The sequence below is a fragment of the Mauremys mutica genome, chromosome 26 (assembly GCF_020497125.1).
Source record: "Mauremys mutica isolate MM-2020 ecotype Southern chromosome 26, ASM2049712v1, whole genome shotgun sequence".
Classification (NCBI taxonomy): domain Eukaryota; kingdom Metazoa; phylum Chordata; order Testudines; family Geoemydidae; genus Mauremys; species Mauremys mutica.
Window position 1 is genome coordinate 15,324,671 of NC_059097.1, and position 20,145 is coordinate 15,344,815.

The window sequence follows — 20,145 nt, forward strand, 5'->3', positions numbered from 1 at the left end:
GATTTAAAATTTATCAAAATAAATTCCATTTGAAATAGAAATAATTGCAGTCTATCCTGGGTCTCTATTCTCACACATGCTATTTCTCTCACCTATTCCCCCACTCTAATTCCTTTGGAGTGAGGGTTTAATTTCAGGATTAGCCTCCATTTCCTGTATAGTAGGAGGGGGCAGGGAGAGAACGAGAAGAAAACCTGAATTATATTGTAACACTGAAAGTTATCACGTAATCAGCCCCTTCCGTGATACTAATTAACTTCATGTTTAATTTCATTGTCGCTGGTACCAACTTATTCAACAATTACAACATATAAACCCACAGGCAGTTTTCTCTTAATTCCCATTTCCACCCAGTCATCTTTGTGTGAAGACACATTCTACAATAACCTAGGAGCCTTCCATTTCTGTGAGTTCATTTCTCCCTGGGGCTTCTCCCAGAAGTGTGGGTGGAAGGGCTCTCGCACGACGTGGGAAGGCTGCATCATGAGAAAAACCACCTGTGCTCTATTTTCACACTTGCTAATCCTTCACAGTAGCAGGAGGTGGAGAAGTGATACAAATGCATCAGACGCTAGAGCAAAACTAAGACACCAAACCACAGACTCTGGACTCCGCATTCATGTATCCTGCAGCCTGAACTTGGAATCTGATACATTCCCTCATTGGCTACCATCATTTGCCAGCATGGAAGTGCTTCTTGTCCAACAAGGCAGCCAGATTGGGACCCGTGGGCATGGAATGGCTCTGAAGCAATCAGCTGTTTCTCTCTGTGCTTCATGAAACTTTGGATCCAAATGGTAAAAGATGGTTGTGCCCAATTTAATCATGGCGTCCTCCAGGAGTGTGACCAATGCCACTTAACTAGGGAGCAGGTTCTAAAGATAGTTTACCTGGGCCACAGGTCACCGCAGCTTCCATCTCTGGGGTGAAAATCAACCACCACTACCTGCAACTTCTACCTGAGTTCTTGTCACACCTTTGACGTTACTTGGAGTAATTTGACACTTCTCTGGTATAGAATTCTTCAGCAACCGCACAACAGATCAGTAGCGATAGTGAGGTACAACTCCCTCAACTATGCACTTTTATGTCTTTAATCTGGTGCCACAAATTTAAATTAGGGAATAAATTCAGGTGCAGCTTAGAATCCCTGTAAGACACCAAATGTCAGGTCTCTATTAAAAATAGGCAGCTATATCACATTCAACAGGGATTTCATTTTCTACACATTTGCAGCATCTCCTGCCGGGGAGGTGAAGGGAAATGTCACTTCCATTTTCCCATCCTTGCCTAGACAGGGATTGCATTTCCCAAATAATAGGCAACATGCAGCTGATTAGGAAGGAGAGATCTTCAGGGGCGACCTCCTGCAGGGCCTGGGCCACAACTGCTTTGGGAGCCCAATGCCTGGGCATTTTGCTTAGTTCCAAGTCATTTACTAGAGAATCCTCCTCCCAGCCCTTTAGAAAAAATATTGACCTAACCAACTGAACAACAGGGGGACTGGGATGGTGATGGGGAATAAGGGAATCCCTCTGACTTACCCTATCTTCCTCTGCTGTTACAGAGGGTGACATGACATTTTCCCTAGCCCTGCCCTGTTCCTGCTCTTCGTTATAGTTCAGTATATTTTAAGTAATGAAAATAGTAGTAAAAATATCTGCTCTGTAGCACAACCTGAAGCAACAGCAGAGCAACTGGGACTGAAACAATTGGTTTCCAAAGGGGGAACTTGAGGACTAACAATTGCTCTGAAATGGGGGAACAGTATAACCGTGATGCTCAGGGTTTGTTTAGGTCAGGTCACGGGGAAAGCTAATGCCAACCCCTGCACCTGGGCTGCATCTGCTCTACAACTATAATTGTCTATTTACCCCAAGATCACTAACTTGAGCAGCCAACGCCATGTGCAGCCCTAGAGGATGTCAGGCACAGGTAGTTTTTGCCTCAGTGTAGCTTGTTGGGAATCAAACTTCTCCCCCACCTGGAGCTGATGAACATTCCTGGCTGGAGGGACACACACTCCTACGACTCAGAAGGAAAGGAGTTGATAGGAAAGATCACAGGACTGACCCCAAAGAAGGGTGAGCTGCAAAAGGCAGAAGCAGGCAACTCATCTGGGGGAGCTGAGAGACCACAGTGAAGATGGTGCACAGATCACTAGGTGAGAATTAGCAAATGTGGATTCTCTGATGTGTGATAAGGTTTGAACGCTGACTAAAGCTTTTCCCGCACTCAGCGCATCCATAAGGTTTCTCACCCGTGTGGATTCTCCTATGTGCGCTCAGGGTAGAGCTGTCCTTAAAGCTTTTCCCACACTCATGGCATGTGTAGGGCTTCTGTCCTGTGTGGATTCTCTGATGTGAGATAAGGTTTGAACACTGACTAAAGCTTTTCCCGCACTCAGAGCACGTGTAGGGCTTCACTCCTGTGTGGATTCTCTGATGTGAGATAAGGTTTGAACGCTGACTAAAGCTTTTCCCGCACTCAGAGCATCCATAAGGTTTCTCACCCGTGTGGAGTCTCCTATGTGCGCTCAGGGCAGAGCTGTCCTTAAAGCTTTTCCCGCACTGAGAGCATGTGTAGGGCATCTCTCCTGTGTGGATTCTCTGATGTGAGATAAGGTGTGAGCGCCGACTGAAGCTTTTCCCGCACTCAGAGCATCCATAAGGTTTCTCACCTGTGTGGATTCCCTGATGTCTGCTCAGGTCAGAGCTCTGCTTAAAGCTTTTCCCACACTCAGAGCATGTGTAGGGCATCTCTCCTGTGTGGGTTCTACGATGTGTGATAAGGTGTGAACGCTGACTGAAGCTTTTCCCGCACTCAGAGCATCCATAAGGTTTCTCACCCGTGTGGATTCCCTGATGTTTGCTCAGGGCAGAGCTGTGATTAAAGCTTTTCCCACACTCAGAGCATGTGTAGGGCATCTCTCCTGTGTGGGTTCTACGATGTGTGATAAGGTTTGAATGCTGACTGAAGCTTTTCCCGCACTCAGAGCATCCATAAGGTTTCTCACCCGTGTGGATTCTCCTATGTGCGCTCAGGGCAGAGCTGTGATTAAAGCTTTTCCCACACTCAGAGCATCCATAAGGTTTCTCACCCGTATGGATTCTCCTATGTGCGCTCAGGGCAGAGCTGTCCTTAAAGCTTTTCCCGCACTGAGAGCATGTGTAGGGCGTCTCTCCTGTGTGGATTCTCTGATGTGAGATAAGGTATGAGCGCCGACTGAAGCTTTTCCCGCACTCAGAGCATCCATAAGGTTTCTCACCCGTGTGGATTCTCCTATGTGCGCTCAGGGCAGAGTTGTCCTTAAAGCTTTTCCCGCACTGAGAGCATGTGTAGGGCGTCTCTCCTGTGTGGATTCTAAGATGTGTGATAAGGTATGAGCGCCGACTGAAGCTTTTCCCGCACTCAGAGCATCCATAAGGTTTCTCACCCGTGTGGATTCTCCTATGTGCGCTCAGGGCAGAGCTGTCCTTAAAGCATTTCCCACACTCAGAGCATGTGTAGGGCATCTCTCCTGTGTGGGTTCTACGATGTGTGATAAGGGTTGAGTGCTGACTGAAGCTTTTCCCGCACTCAGAGCATCCATAAGGTTTCTCACCCGTGTGGATTCTCCTATGTGCGCTCAGGGCAGAGCTCTGCTTAAAGCTTTTCCCGCACTCAGAGCATGTGTAGGGCTTCTCTCCTGTGTGGATTCTCTGATGTGAGATAAGGTTTGAAGGGTGACTAAAGCTTTTCCCGCACTCAGCGCATCCATAAGGTTTCTCACCAGTGTGGATTCTCCCATGTGCGCTCAGGTCAGAGCTGCGCTTAAAGCTTTTCCCGCACTCATGGCATGTGTAGCGTTTACCTTCCAAGTGGATTCTGTCGCGGGTTATAAGGTCTGAGTGGCTACTGAAGTTTTCATCTGGCATCTGCTGCGTCTCACAGGCTTTTGCTTTTTCTGGGAGTGCACAACACCCGGAAACATTCCCTTTGGATCTTCCTGATAACGTTCCATGTGGTTCTACTTGCTGAGCATCTTCCTGCTGGAGTTTCTCCTTCTCATTCTCACTCACCATCCCATCACCTGATGGGAGACAGAGCGAATCCAGGCATAGGTCACTCCCTGTGCCAGAAAGAAAGGAAATCTCAGAGAGAGGAATGGAAAAAGGGATGAACAAACCAAAATGTGTGTGTGGGAGAGATCAAACCTCTCAGGAGCTGATTTTCCCCAAACCCTTCCCCAGAGGAGAGAGGAAGGGATCAGTTTTGGTCCACATCTCACCAGAACACTCAAGGGAAAGCGAGACCGGGGAGGGACCTGCTGCAAGTTGTCAGTCAGAATAGGAGGGAAGCCATGAGTGACATCTGCCATAATGATTCCACATCTGCAGGGAACAATCCTGAGCTTGGAGAGCTCACAAGGTCTTTGTAGGGTATCCCAAATGTTTCCTGCATTCCTAAACAGTTGTTGAGTTGGTTTAACCAAGTCCTCACCTGTGCAGGCAGCTCTCGGGAGCACTTCTTTCTCAGAGGCCTGGAGGTCCGGGACCCACGGCTCTTCCCCTCGTTCCAGCTGCGAGATCACATCAGGTTTGGAAATTGGAAACCCTACTCCAGGCAAAGAAAAGAAGGGAGGTCAGTGGAATTTGTGGGATACTCGTCACAAAGAATATTCCATGGTTGTAATCCCTGCTCATTTTTAAGCAGTAGAATACCAAGGCCAGCTTCCTTGGCTCAAAGTGGCAGAAGAGTTAGTATTATTATTATAAATCATCCTCTCTGGCAATAAATCCCTTATCAATGGCTGTGGTTGTCAAACTCTCTTTTCTTTATTGTCTTATCTTTATGGTCACCACTTTTACCTTGTTAATCAGTCTGGTTCTCTAATTGTTTCTATCTGCTGTAAAATTCATGTTGCTAGGTGTGAGTAAATTACGTAGTGGGATATAATTGGTTAGAGAATTATGTTACGATATGTTAGAATTGTCAAGTATCGGGGGTAGCCGTGTCAGTCTGTATCCACAAAAACATCAAGGAGTCTGGTGGCACCTTAAAGACTAACAGATTTATTTGGGTATAAGCTTTCGTGGGTAAAACAACCTCACATCTTCAGGTGCATGGAGTGAAAGTTACAGATGCAGGCATTATATACTGACACAGGAGGAGGAGGGAGTTACCTCACAAGTGGAGAACCAGTGTTGACAGGGCCAATTCAATCAGGGTGGATGTAGTCCACTCCCAATAATAGATGAGGAGGTGTCAATTCCAAGAGAGGCAAAGCTGCTTCTGTAAGGAGCCAGCCACTCCCAGTCCCTATTCAAGCCCAGATTAATGGTGTTAAATTTGAAAATGAATTGTAGTTCTGCTGTTTCTCTTCGAAGGCTGTTTCTGAAGTTTTTTTGTTCAAGAATAGTGACTTTGAAATCTGTTATAGAATGACCAGGGAGATTGAAGTGTTCACCTACTGGCTTGTGTATGTTACCATTCCTGATGTCCAATTTGTGTCCATTTATTCTTTTACCTAGAGACTGTCCGGTTTGGCCAATGCACATGGCAGAGGGGCACTCCTGGCACATGATGGCATATATCACATTAGTAGACGTGCAGGTGAATGAGCCCTTGATGGTGTGGCTGATGTGGTTGGGTCCTCTGATGGTGTCGCTAGAGTAGATCTGGGGATAGAGTAGGCAATGAGGTTTGCTACAGAGATTGGTTCCTGGGTTGGTGTTTCTGTGGTGTGGTGTGTAGTTGCTGGTGAGTATTTGCTTCAGGTTCGGGGGTTGTCTGCAAGCGAGGACCTGGCCTGCCTCCCAAGCTCTGTGAGAGTGAGGGATCGTTTTCCAGGATAGCTTGTAGATCGTTGATAATGCACTGGAGAGGGGCTGTATGTGATGGCCAGTGGTGTTGTATTAGGTGGAGCCTTTGTGGGAGGATTCTGAAAGAAGGAAGTCTGGGGCGGGCTCTAGCAATTAGTTTGCTATGAAGTCTCTCAGCAGTTGGATGCATTCATATATTAGAATGATTAATAAATCAGTGATGTAAATCATGAGTATTGAGGCTTGATGCTTAATTATGGACTTCCCAAAGGCCAGGTATGGTTTGGGGCAGCTATTGACATTATTATAATCAGAGCAAAGGAGCAGATGTGGTATATCGCCATCCTATTACCATAAGGAAGCGGAGAAAATACGTCTCCTAGTGACCAGTTTTTAATTTTGTCAGGTCCCCGAGACAGTGTAAACTGAAGCAGGGCCTCCCGTTTGATGGGCTCCCTTGCGCCTCGATCTTTGTTTCCAATGGTGTCCATAGCTTGTAAGTCCGCACAGCGCAAGCCCCTCTTTACTATACTTCTCTGACTGTAATCGTTACGTGTATTGAGCCTTGCCTATGATTTCAACTATAAATCAAGTGTCTGTGTGTTTCACCCAATTTCATCTCCTCCAGTAACGGTGAGTAGCCATGTACAAGGGGGAGCTGCACCCCAACACGTCATCTTATCGGTGTAAACACTGTCCAGGCTACACCACCAGCCTGTGACATCATCAACCCTTCAGTTGCAGTAAACTGCTTGCACAGGCTACCATGAGGATTTCTTTCCCTATGAGCTTTTCTAAGCAGCAATTCACCCCTCTCAGAAATTCTGCTCTCACCCTCTTCACCTAGGGCTTGCTCTAAAGGAACACTTCCCTGAGCAACCACAGACTCTTGCTGGGTCTCACTTACATCCAGAATCACCTCTGGCCCATCAGGCAGATCTCTACACAATCCCCTGTCAGGCAAACTTATAGACTTCCTAGATAACAGGTTAGAAGCACTCTCCTTTCCCTGGCCTGGAACAAGTTCAGGAATCTTTTCCTTCTTGCTACAAGTTGTCAAACTGTCAGTCGGTAACACAATTAAATCACCTTCATGCTCTCCTTGTGCCCTGGCTAGGGTATCACCCTGATCAGACAGCGTTACTACACCCTTTTCCAACCACACATTAGCAACTGGCAAACTACAAGCACCAGAATCGTCTGGTCTCTGGGATTTTGCTATGGCACCAACTGGATGCAACCTAGTCACAGAGCCATTCCCCCCAGCAGACACAAACTTAGGACCATTCCCTTCCTGGGCCTTAGCTGTATTTACAACCAACTCCGAGACAACTGAATTACCCTCAACCATCACAGGCTGAAAGGCACCTTCTGTCTGCTCCACAGACACAGAAAAGCCGGAGACACATTCTCCTTCCCCAGACACACAGCTTGGGATCTCATTTCCCTTGTCCCAGCACACAGGGCTGTTCACAGACAATTGCTTGGAGACTGGGGTAACTTCCTCCATAGGCAAGTCAATACCCCTGACAGACACAGGCACATTTCCTTCACTGTCACATTTCTCCACACAGGACACAGGTAAGGGACAGGGACACTCCTCTTCCACTATCCCTCTCTTCCCAAACTGCTGACTAGACAAAGCCATCAGCTCACAAGGCTGCCTAGGCTCCTCCAAACTTTCCCTACCAGGCACATGGCCACTCCCAATGGATAAGCTGCTGCTTTTTTCACTACACTGAGCTACTTCCAGCAAATCACAGTTACCCATTTCAGGTTCACTTCTACAAGCTGCACTAGCCACCAATCCATCACCTATCACAAATTTACCCTCTCCTTCCTCAGTTAGGGCTTTAACCTGACCATCTACTTTAATTTGCTCTTGAGAAACATTTTCCTCACCAATGAGATCTTTCTGCTCTTGATCTAACTCCAGATTCCCTTCTGGGACATCAGACAGACATTCAGAAACTCCACTCACAGACACACAGCTTTTTGGCACAGACAAACCTTTGGAGCAACCCACCTCAGGCAAATCATTGCTCATAATAGATACAGGTTTAAGATCATTCCTCTCCTGTGACTGGCTGTCTGGACTGAACAAAGCTTTAACATTTTCTCCAGTTAAAAGATCTTTAGGCCATAACTTCCTGACGCCAGCTATCACTTCCTGCTGAGCCCCATTCCACTCAAGGTGGATTCTGGCTAAAGGCACACGGACAGTAAACTCAGAGGATCACAACACTCACACTCTGATTTGGTAAATAATCTTCCTCTTTGACCAGATCTGCTTTAACAAGAGTGATGTTAGAAGCCATAATTTGCCCTAAACAGCTTTTTCCATTGACTTTTACACTCTCTATGAATTTTCCATTACCACTCCCATACATAGCACTGGCACAATGTATGGGGCCACCCTCTACTGAACCCACAGTAACAGTATTGACATAAAAGGTGGCACTGTTGGGGTACATTTGGTTACCCCCAGACAACTGCTCAGAGTTATACAACATACCAACATTGTTACAAACTGGCCTTTCAAGAGGATACAGTCTCTGCCGTTCTTCCATTGGTTTTTTGACTTGGAGCTGAAGTCTGGCAGTTTCTTGTTGCATCTTGTGAGTCTCCTGTTGCATCTGTCGAGTTTTCTCCTCAGCAGCCAGCAGCTCCAGATGCCCCTTACGAGCTTTATCTTCTCTCTCAGCAGCCTCTTTTTCTCTCTCAGCAGCCTCCTTCTCCAGCTGGGCCAAGGCTTGCGTCTCTTCCATTCGAATTTCTGCCAGTTTTTGCTCATATTCAAACCGCAGGCTGTCTCTGAAGGCTTGCAGTTTCCTTGCTTTTCCTGATGCTTTCTGTCTCATGGTCACTGATCTTTAACCAACCAAACTCTCAAACCCAAAATTCGAATTTGGATAGCGTGGGGTTCTGACCCAAAGCTTAATTGACCTGGTTCTGTGGATCCAAGCACGACTACGCCACTGTGACGGTGCGGTTCTGGCGGGACCCAACTGAGGTGCCAATTCAGGACCAATTGCTCAAACAGGGCAGTCACAGCCCTAGGCTGGGGTTTTTCCACCTTTAAGGCAAACCAAACCAGCCAGACAAAAAGGACTTTGGTCTCACCCCACTGGCTAACCACAAGTCACACAAGCAATTTCCTTAGACACCCCAGTTTCCCAGTATCACCACCAGTCCCACTCGTCCTGGGGATGAATGGTTATGAAAACCAACACCCCAATAAAAGAAAACGGTTTTCTCGATCCCAAAGGACCAAGCCCCAGACCCAGGTCAATATACACATCAGATCTTACCCACAAATCACGCTGTTGCCAATCCTTTAGAATCTAAAATCTAAAGGTTTATTTATAAAGGGAAAAAGGTAGAGATGAGAGCTAGAATTGGTTAAATGGAATCAATTACATCCAGTAATGGCAAAGTTCTTAGTTCAGGCTTGCAGCAGTGATGGCATAAACTGCAGGTTCAAATCAAGTCTCTGGAGAACATCCCCCGCTGGGATGGGTCCTCAGTCCCTTGTGCAGAGCTTCAGCATGTAGCAAAGTCCCTCCAGAGGTAGAAGCAGGATTGAAGACAAGATGGAGATGAGGCATTATTCGCTCTCCTATCGAAAGAGGAGCTCATCTGACTGTCACACAAGCCAGGCATGAGTCACACACCTATTCACTCAATTTAGAATTCTGCAGGCAGCATATTTTCCTCTTACACTGAGGAAAAGGCATGAACGCTACAGCGATTAATGTAGTTATTAATGTAGCCAGTAAGGATACATTCGATGCAGTTTTTAAATGACTGATGGCACCAAAAAGGCACATGTCCAAAAATTATACTAGTGGGTGGGAGATGAAGCAAAAAAAGGGGGCAAGAACATAACGTAAGAACATAAGAAAGGCCGTACCGGGTCAGACCAAAGGTCCATCTAGCCCAGTATCTGTCTACCGACAGTGGCCAATGCCAGGTGCCCCTGAGGGAGTGAACCTAACAGGCAATGATCAAGTGATCTCTCTCCTGCCATCCATCTCCATCCTCTGCCGAACAGAGGCTAGGGACACCATTCTTACCCATCCTGGCTAATAGCCATTTATGGACTTAGCCACCATGAATTTATCCAGTCCCCTTTTAAACATTGTTATAGTCCTAGCCTTCACAACCTCCTCAGGTAAGGAGTTCCACAAGTTGACTGTGCGCTGCGTGTCCCCGGACCAGTGACAGGGGCACAACCATCCCCGGACCAGTGACGGGTGCATAGGCAGCCAAGTCATTGGAAATAATCAAGGAGGAAGCCAGTGGAAAAAATGAATGGGGCCACTCTGTTTATCACCTTGGGGTCAGGGGCATCCTCTGTCCCCCCAAACCAAGCCCCAGCCCCAGGTCAATATACACATCAGATCTTACCCACAAATCACGCTGTTGCCAATCCTTTAGAATATAAAATCTAAAGGTTTATTCATAAATGGAAAAAGGTAGAGATGAGAGCTAGAATTGGTTAAATGGAATCAATTACATACAGTAATGACAAAGTTCTTAGTTCAGGCTTGTAACAGTGGTGGAGTAAACTGCAGGTTCAAATCAAGTCTCTGGAGAACATCCCCCGCTGGGATGGGTCACTAGTCCCTTGTGTAGAGCTTCATTTCCTAGCAAAATCCCTCCAGAGGTAAGAAGCAGGACTGAAGACAAGATGGAGATGAGGCATTAGCCTTATATAGGCTTTTCCTGGTGTAAGAACCTCTTTGTCCTTACTGTGGAAAATTACAGCAAAATGGAGTCTGGAGTCACATGGGCAAGTCCCTGCATACTTTGCTGAGTTACAAGGCGTCTCTGCCTTCTCTCCATGGGTCGATTGTGTAGCTGATGGTCGTTAATAGGCCATCAAGCGAACTTATCAGAGCTAACACCAACTTGTCTGCGGTGTCACCCAGAAGCAGAGCACAAATACAAAATACAGACAGTACAGAGCCAGTACTTATAACTTCAACTACAAAATGGTACAGACATACAGACAGCATAATCCTAACCACCAACCCATAACCTGGTCTTAGCCACCGTATATGACCCCCTTTACCTAAGATTTGGTGCCACTACATGGTCCCAGTTTATATCAATAATGTCACACACACACAAACGAGTGAAAGCGCGCGCCTCACTCATCCAATAGGTCAATTTGGCACATTAGCCAGGAGGAAGCAACTCGTGAGCGTTTTCGACCACAAACCCCATCCCTCCAGATTTGCAACCATCCCTGGACCAGTGACAGGGGCATAGGCAGCCAAGTCATTGGAAATAATCGAGGAGGAAGCCAGTGGAGAAAATGAATGGGGCCACTCTGGTTACCACCTTGGGGTCAGGGGAGTGCTCTGTACCCACAAACCTTACCTCCCTATTCACCTATTCACACACAAACAAGGGACAGCGCCTCAAGCATCCCAAAGATCAGGGTTCGGCACCTGTCAGAAGAGCTGGGCCGAGTCTTCATTTAGTCTCTCTCTCATTTAAAGTTTCGCACGGTGCCAGTCAGACAGTTTAATGTTTTTAGAAGGTCTCTTTTTATGGCTATAATATAGAACTAAACTATTGTTGTATATAAAGTATATAAGTTTTTTAACATGCTTAAGAAGCCGGGCTCCAACGGCCCGACCCGTCACGTGACTCCTCCCCCACGCGCAGCGCTCCAACGGCCCTAACGGCCGGACCCGTCACGTGACTCCTTCCCCCCTCCCCCCGCGCCGCGCTCCAACGGCCCTAACGGCCGGACCCGTCACGTGACTACTCCCCCCCCCCCCGCGCCGCGCTCCAACGGCCCTATCGGCCGGACCCGTCACGTGACTCCTCCCCCCCCGCGCGCAGTGCTCCAATGGCCCTAACGGCCGGCCCCGTCACGTGACTTCCCCCCCCCGCGCGCCGCACTCCAATGGCCCTAACGGCCGGCCCCGTCACGTGACTCCCCCCCCCCCCCCGCGCCGCGCTCCAATGGCCCTAACGGCCGGCCCCGTCACGTGACTCCCTCCCCCCCCGCGCCGCGCTCCAACGGCCGGACCAGTCACGTGTCTCCTCTCCCGGTCCCCCACGGTATGCGCCATTTCCGGCCGCTGCTGGGAGTGGGGAGGGGGGGCTTCGGGCGCACGGCCGAGCCGGTAAGAACCGAGCGGAGCGGGGGGAGGAGACACCTGGGCCCGAAAACCCCCCCCCCCGCCCTGGGCCGGGCCGGAAGCTGGGGGGGGGTCCCTGTGCGGCCTCCGTAGCGATGGGGGGGGTCATTGGTGGGGCCGGGAAACCCCCCGGGGGGGGAGGTGAGTGTGTGTCCGGGTCTCGCCCCTGCCCCTCCCCCCTCCCGGCTCCCTGCGGCCCGTGTCCAGGGGGGGAACCGTCACTGCCCGGGTGCGCCACAGAGTCCCGTAAAATCCCCTCCCCCACCGGACCCCCCTCACATCGCCCCTCCCGCCCCCGGGATCCCTCTCACCGCCCCGCCCCCCCCGTCACAGCCACAGACCCCCCCCGCGCTGGGAGTTTGTCTCCCCGCTGCCGGGGGCGGAGTCTGTGACCCGTTTCCCCCCCAACTCTCAGACACGGATATAAAACATCCCAACCCCCCCCCCCGCCCCATTCTCCCGCCTTCTCTGCTGCCGCCGGACCGGGCCGAGCGCGGGGCCCCGCCCGGATCGACCCCTGTGCCCGGGTCCCGCGGGGCGGGGCCTTGGGGGCCAACGGCGCCGCTTCCCCCCCCCCACGCTCCTCGGTCAGACCCTGGTGGGAACCGCTCAGCTCCTATCCCCGACCAGCCACTGCCCCCCCCCCGTGCGCTGTGGGGGGGGGGAGAGGGGCTGTGGGGGGGTGTTTGGGGAGGGGCTGTGGGGAGGGGCTGTGTGTGTGTGTGTGGGTCTGAGGGGGGGTTGGTTTTGTCTCTGAAGTGCCTGACGTTATGCTGCGGTGGGTTTATTCTGCGTGTTGTGTTTTCCTACCTATCTCTTGTAGGGCAGCCTCGGGCCTCACGCTGTCATCTCTCTGCCCAGCTCCCCCGGCCGAGGCAGGGCCCGGTCTGTGTGGATTATCTCTGCCCGAGGTTTGTCCTGCCTGCCAGCCCCCTTGTCAGACTGTTCCCGAGCTGACCTGCCTTAGCTCTGGGGACACCCACACGGATCTGAGTGGTGAGCAGCTCTGGAGAGAGGAGACCCCAGTGAGTGGCAGCTGGGGAAAGAGACTGAAGTGGGGAGGAGAAACCTTGACGTGCCCGAGGTCTCCCAGGCTGTCCGTGACCGAGCTAGAAATAGAGCCCAGTTCTAGGGCTGTTTTGGGCACTGAAGGTCTCTGCCACCCTGGTGTTTCAGGCGCTGGTGCAAACCCTTAGGACAGACAGAATTTACACTAGTGCGCTCTGATTGGCATTGATGCACCATGTCCCAGTTTGAAGGCTTGCGGGGGGACAGGGACACTGACTTCTCCTGACCCAGGACACCCACCCCCGGCTGTGTGCAGGGACCGCAGCTGAGCTGCCCTGCCCAGACAGCCTGTGCATCCATGGGCAAACCACCTCTCCCTGCAGCTGAATACAGTGGGGCCTGGGGGTCTTTCCAAGGTGCGGGTGACGGGGCTCTGGAGTTACCGGGATAATAAGAACATAAGAAAGGCCGTACCGGGTCAGACCAAAGGTCCATCTAGCCCAGTATCTGTCTACCGACAGTGGCCAATGCCAGGTGCCCCTGAAGGAGTGAACCTAACAGGTAATGATCAAGTGATCTCTCTCCTGCCATCCATCTCCATCCTCTGACGAACAGAGGCTAGGGACACCATTCTTACCCATCCTGGCTAATAGCCATTTATGGACTTAGCCACCATGAATTTATCCAGTCCCCTTTTAAACATTGTTATAGTCCTAGCCTTCACAACCTCCTCAGGTAAGGAGTTCCACAAGTTGACTGTGCGCTGCGTGAAGAAGAACTTCCTTTTATTTGTTTTAAACCTGCTGCCTATTAATTTCATTTGGTGACCCCTAGTTCTTGTATTATGGGAATAAGTAAATAACTTTTTCTTATCCACTTTCTCAACATCACTCATGATTTTATAGACCTCTATCATGTCCCCCCTTAGTCTTCTCTTTTCCAAACTGAAGAGTCCTAGCCTCTTTAATCTTTCCTCATATGGGATCCTCTCTAAACCCCTAATCATTTTAGTTGCTCTTTTCTGAACCTTTTCTAGTGCTAGAATATCTTTTTTGAGGTGAGGAGACCACATCTGTACACAGTATTCGAGATGTGGGCGTACCATGGATTTATATAAGGGCAATAATATATTCTCAGTCTTATTCTCTATCCCCTTTTTAATGATTCCTAACATCCTGTTTGCTTTTTTGACCGCCTCTGCACACTGCGTGGACATCTTCAGAGAACTATCCACGATAACTCCAAGATCTTTTTCCTGACTCGTTGTAGCTAAATTAGCCCCCATCATGTTGTATGTATAGTTGGGGTTATTTTTTCCAATGTGCATTACTTTACATTTATCCACATTAAATTTCATTTGCCATTTTGTTGCCCAATCACTTAGTTTTGTGAGATCTTTTTAAAGTTCTTCACAATCTGCTTTGGTCTTAACTATCTTGAGCAGTTTAGTATCATCTGCAAACTTTGCCACCTCACTGTTTACCCCTTTCTCCAGATCATTTATGAATAAATTGAATAGGATTGGTCCTAGGACTGACCCTTGGGCAACACCACTAGTTATCCCTCTCCATTCTGAGAATTTACCATTAATTCCTACCCTTTGTTCCCTGTCCTTTAACCAGTTCTCAATCCATGAAAGGACCTTTCCTTTTATCCCATGACAGCTTAATTTACGTAAGAGCCTTTGGTGAGGGACCTTGTCAAAGGCTTTCTGGAAATCTAAGTACACTATGTCCACCGGATCCCCCTTGTCCACATGTTTGTTGACCCCTTCAAAAAACTCTAATAGATTAGTAAGACACGATTTCCCTTTACAGAAACCATGTTGACTATTGCTCAAGAGTTTATGTTTTTCTATGTGTCTGACAATTTTATTCTTTACTATTGTTTCAACTAATTTGCCCGGTACCGACGTTAGACTTACCGGTCTGTAATTGCCGGGATCACCCCAAGAACCCTTTTTAAATATTGGCGTTCCATTAGCTAACTTCCAGTCATTGGGTACCGAAGCCGATTTAAAGGACAGGTTACAAACCTTAGTTAATAGTTCCGCAATTTCACATTTGAGTTCTTTCAGAACTATTGAGTGAATGCCATCTGGTCCCGGTGACTTGTTAATGTTGAGTTTATCAATTAATTCCAAAACCTCCTCTAGTGACACTTCAATCTGTGACAGTTCCTCAGATTTGTCACCTACAAAAGCCAGCTCAGGTTTGGGAATCTCCCTAACATCCTCAGCTGTGAAGACTGAAGCAAAGAATCCATTTAGTTTCTCCGCAATGACTTTATCATCTTTAAGCGCTCCTTTTGTATTTTCATCATCAAGGGGCCCCACTGGTTGTTTAGCAGGCTTCCTGCTTCTGATGTACTTAAAAAACATTTTGTTATTACCTTTGGAGTTTTTGGCTAGCCGTTCTTCAAACTCCTCTTTGGCTTTTCTTATTACACTCTTGCACTTAAGTTGGCAGTGTTTGTGCTCCTTTCTATTTGCCTCACTAGGATTTGACTTCCACTTTTTAAAGGAAGTCTTTTTATCTCTCACTGCTTCTTTTACATGGTTGTTAAGCCACGGTGGCTCTTTTTTAGTTCTTTTACTGTTTTTCTTAATTTGGGGTATACATTGAAGTTGGGCCTCTATTATGGTGTCTTTAAAAAGGGCCCACGCAACTTGCAGGGATTTCACTTTAGTCACTGTACCTTTTAACTTTTGTCTAACTAACCCCCTCATTTTTGTATAGTTCCCCCTTTTGAAATTAAAGGCCACAGTGTTGGGCAGTTGGGATGTTCTTCCCACCACAGGGATGTTGAATGCTATTGTATTATGGTCACTATTTCCAAGCGGTCCTGCTATAGTTACCTCTTGGACCAGCTCCTGCGCTCCACTCAGGATTAAATCTAGAGTCGCCTCTCCCCTTGTGGGTTCCCGTACCAGCTGCTCCATGAAGCAGTCATTTAAAGGAAACTTGTCAAAACTTGGATGATGAATAAAGGTATAAAGTTATTACTGCTCAGGTTCTTCAGAGACCCCACAGCTTCTAATAACCCAGGGGACAGGACTCCTTACCCAGCGAGGTCACATTTTCGTAGTTCTCCTGCATGACATCCCTGTAGAGGGCTCTCTGAGCGGGGTCCAGCAGAGCCCCCTCTTCCCTGGTGAAATACACAGCCACCTCCTCGAAGGTCACCGGCCCCTGAAAGAGCAAGAGTCCAACACTCAGGACCTGCTGCCCCACTCACAGCCCCACTATTCACGGAACAGCAGCACCAGGTAAATGGAGGCTCCGGGAAGCCCATGTTAACAGAGTCCCACCCCACCTTGCTTAGAGCAGCCAGGAGGCATCAGAGGGTAGAAAGAGAGAATCTTTGTGTCTCCCAGCTGACAGACGGAGGCAGGGTCGTCACATTTATCACATACCCACTAGCCAGAGCTTGATACAGGAGATGGGGCTGGCTCTGGACCCTGCTGGTGGCTCCCTGGTAGGAATCCCAACACTCTCCAAATAAAATATATGGAAGAAAGGGGAAGTCAATAGTAAAGACTAGAAGTTAGAAGGTCAGAATTGTAGAAAATTGGTAAGGGAAGGTATCTAGAGTGACCAGATCACAAGCCTGCAATATCGCGACACATTGGGGTGCCATCAGCCCCGCCAATAGTCCAACCCCCACTCCTCCCAGGCTTCCCCCCTACTCTGCCCCAGGCTCCACTCCCCCGTTCAGTCCCCCTCCCCCCCCGCAATGTGCCTTTCCTCATCCCCCAGCCCGCTGCTGGCTTGCTGCGTCCCTCCTCAGTCCCCACCCACCCCTCTCCTCTTCACCCCCCCGCCCGCCACTCTCCTTTTCACCCCCCCGCCACTCACCGATGGTGCCCACTTCCCGTCTGCCGGGTGGGTGCTCATCTGCCCCAGCACGACTCTCACCCCCCCTCATTCCACCCCCTCCCCCCGAGTCCCCACCCCTGCCCTGCCTCCTCTCCGCCTCCTCCCCCGAGCGTGCTGCATCCCTGCTCCTCCCCCTCCCTCCCGGAAAGTCCAACCCACGCCAAACAGCTGTTAGGCAGCGGGAAGTACTGGGAGGGAGGGGGAGGAGCGGGGACGCGGCCTGCTGGGGGAGGGAGAAGGAGGCAAGGACTGGGGAACTCGCCGCCTCCTTATCTGATTATTGGGACAATTGGTGTCCCGATCATACATCAATCGGGACGCGGGACAAAGGGTTAAATATCGGGACATCTGGTCACCCTAAAGCTAGCAGAAATCAATGATCAATCAATGAAAATAAGAGGGAAGTTTTTAAAAGTATATTAAGTACAAAATTAATCCTAACAATGGTAGTGGTAAATTACTAGAGGGAAATGGCAGAATTATCAAAAATAATGCAGAAGAGGTAAAAGTGTTCAATAAATGTTTCTCTCCTGGATTTGGAGAAAAACAGATGATGTAACTCATATCATAAGGTGTTGACGACGACACACTTTCCATTCCAACATTAACTCATGAGGACGTTAAACAGCAGCTATTAAAGTTAGACGTGTTTAAATCAGCGGGTCCAGATAACAAGAGTTTTCAAAGACCCGGTGGAGGAGCGTGGTGGACTGTTAATGATAATTTTAATTAGGACTTGGAATGCTGGGGAAATTCCATAAGACTGGAATAAAGCTAATGCTGTGCCAATATTTAAAACGTGTAAAAGAGGTGACCCAGCTAATTACAAGAGTGCAGCAGCCGATACTGGATTTCATTAATAAAGAATTTAAGGAGGGTAATATAATTAGTGCCCATTAACAAAGGTTTAGACACAACAGATTCTGTCAAACTAACTGGATATCCTTAATGGGTGAGATCAAAAGTTTGGTTGCAACTAATAGTATTGATGTAATATACCTAGACTTCGATAAGGCATATGACTTGGTTCAGCAGAATATTTTGACTAGAAAACTAGCAACATACAAAATACACAGGGCATCTATTAAATAGGTTAAAAACTGGGATTGTAAATGGGGAACCACGGTCGAGTGGATTTCTTTCTAGGGGGTTCCCACAAGGATTGGTTCTTGGCCTTGTGTTATTTAACATTCTTATCAATGACCTGGAAGAGGATATAAAATAATCACTGATAAAGCTTGCAGTTGCCACAAAGATTGGGGGTGGTGGTAACTAATGAAGTGTCAGTAGATTCCGGCTCCAGCACTGGAAGCCTGGGAAGTTTTCCCAGCCCTGGCTGAGGGGTTATTTCCTCTTCCACGAAGAGGGGAAGTTCCACTCCTATTCTTTAAAAGTAGGCCCCAGATTACACAAGTCTCAGCAGGTTTGTCACATCCTGTCCCCTCCCTTTCCCCACCCTAGATAGTTCCTGCCTCCCACCACCTGGAGCAGCTCCCACCCTCCTATGCATTTACTGCTCCTCTCCCTCCAAGCAGAACCCACCACCAGCTCCCTGATAATCCCTTACCTGAGCCAGCTCCATTGAAGCCATTTCCTTCCCCCTGGGAGGAGGGGATGATCTGGAGCGAAACGTGGACGTTATTCTGTAACCTGCCAGGGCGAGAAGGGCAAGGTGAGAAAATTCAGAGGGGTTTTTGTCCGTTCCACAAGCTGATTCCCCCAGGATGTTTCCCTGCTAATGGACATTCTAGGTTCTGCCACAATGGGTATGGCTACACTGGCGAGTTGCAGCGCTGGTAGTTTGCAGCGCTGGTCATCCAGCTGTGCAGGGCCAGCGCTGCAGTGTGGCCACACTGACAGCTACCAGCGCTGCAGTGTGGCCACATTGGCAGCATTTCCAGCGCTGTACTGAGAGGTGCATTGTGGGCAGCTATCCCACAGAGCACCTCATCCCGTTTTGGCGCCGTTTTGGCGCTCAGTATTGTGGGAAGGGGAAGGAAGTGTGTGGGTCATTCCGCTTCCTGTTCCAACGCCCCGTGGTGCATCGCTTCACTTCCCAGCAATCTCAGTTTCGCCGTCCACGTTTCTTGCCATTGTGAGTTCAGCACGCTGTGAAATGGAGCCTGAGCTGCTGAGGAATTTGCTGCTGACTGTCGCCAGCACATCACGTTTGGCAGTTGAGCTATTCCTTCAGCTCCAAAGTGACAGTGAGGATTCCGATGATGATATGGATTTTCCTAAAGCGGGTGACATGAAATTGCTTGTGGCGGTAACGGAAATGCTCAGCACCGTGGAACGCCGCTTTTGGGCTCGTGAGACAAGCAGTGAGTGGTGGGATCACATTGTCATGGAAGTCTGGGATGACGAGCAGTGGCTGCAGAACTTTCGTATGAGAAAAGCCACTTTCATGGGACTGTGTGCTGAGCTCGCCCCCACTCTGCGGCGCAAGGACACAAGATTGAGAGCTGCCCTGACGGTGGAAAAGCGGGTGGCTATTGCAATGTGGAAGCTGGCAACTCCAGACAGCTACCGGTCGGTCGGGAACCAGTTTGGGGTGGGAAAGTCGACCATTGGAATCGTGTTGATGCAAGTTTGCAGGGCCATTAATCGCATCCTGCTGAGGAGAACCGTGACTGTGGGGAACGTGCAGGACATTGTGGATGGCTTTTCAGAAATGGGTTTCCCTAACTGTGGAGGGGCAATAGATGGGACGCATATTCCTATTCTGGCACCACCCCACCTAGCCTACGAGTACATTAATCGCAAGGGGTATTTCTCTATGGTTCTCCAGGCGCTTGTGGATCACCGTGGGCGTTTCATTGATATTTACACAGGCTGGCCTGGAAAAGTGCATGATGCACGCATCTTTCGGAACAGTGGCCTGTTCAGGAAGATGCAGGAAGGTACATTTTTCCCAGACCGAAAGATCACAGTAAGGGACGTTGAAATGCCCATTGTGATCCTTGGGGACCCCGCTTACCCATTAATGCCTTGGCTCATGAAACCATATACAGGGAAGCTGAACAGGAGCCAGGACCGTTTCAACTACAGGCTGAGCCGATGCCGAATGACTGTGGAGTGTGCTTTTGGCCGTTTAAAAGCTCGCTGGAGATGTCTCTATGGGAAGCTAGACTTGGGGGAAAGCAGCATCCCTGCGGTTCTATCCGCGTGCTGTACCCTCCATAATATTTGTGAAGGGAAGGGTGAAGCATTCAGCCAGGCATGGACCAACGAGGTGCAAGTCCTGGAGGCTGAATTTGCACAGCCAGACAGCAGGGCTACTAGAGACGCCCA

The 20,145-nt window shown here is 49.1% G+C and overlaps 1 protein-coding gene across 1 annotated transcript in view; it reads right to left on the reverse strand.

The window, feature by feature from the left end:
• Window positions 1–20,145, reverse strand: part of LOC123356631 — an 871,996-nt gene that overhangs the window by 441,474 nt on the left and 410,377 nt on the right. The window contains 1 exon segment of the mRNA XM_044999988.1: window positions 2,162–3,776. Within this exon segment, the coding sequence (XP_044855923.1) occupies window positions 2,162–3,776 (1,615 nt within the window).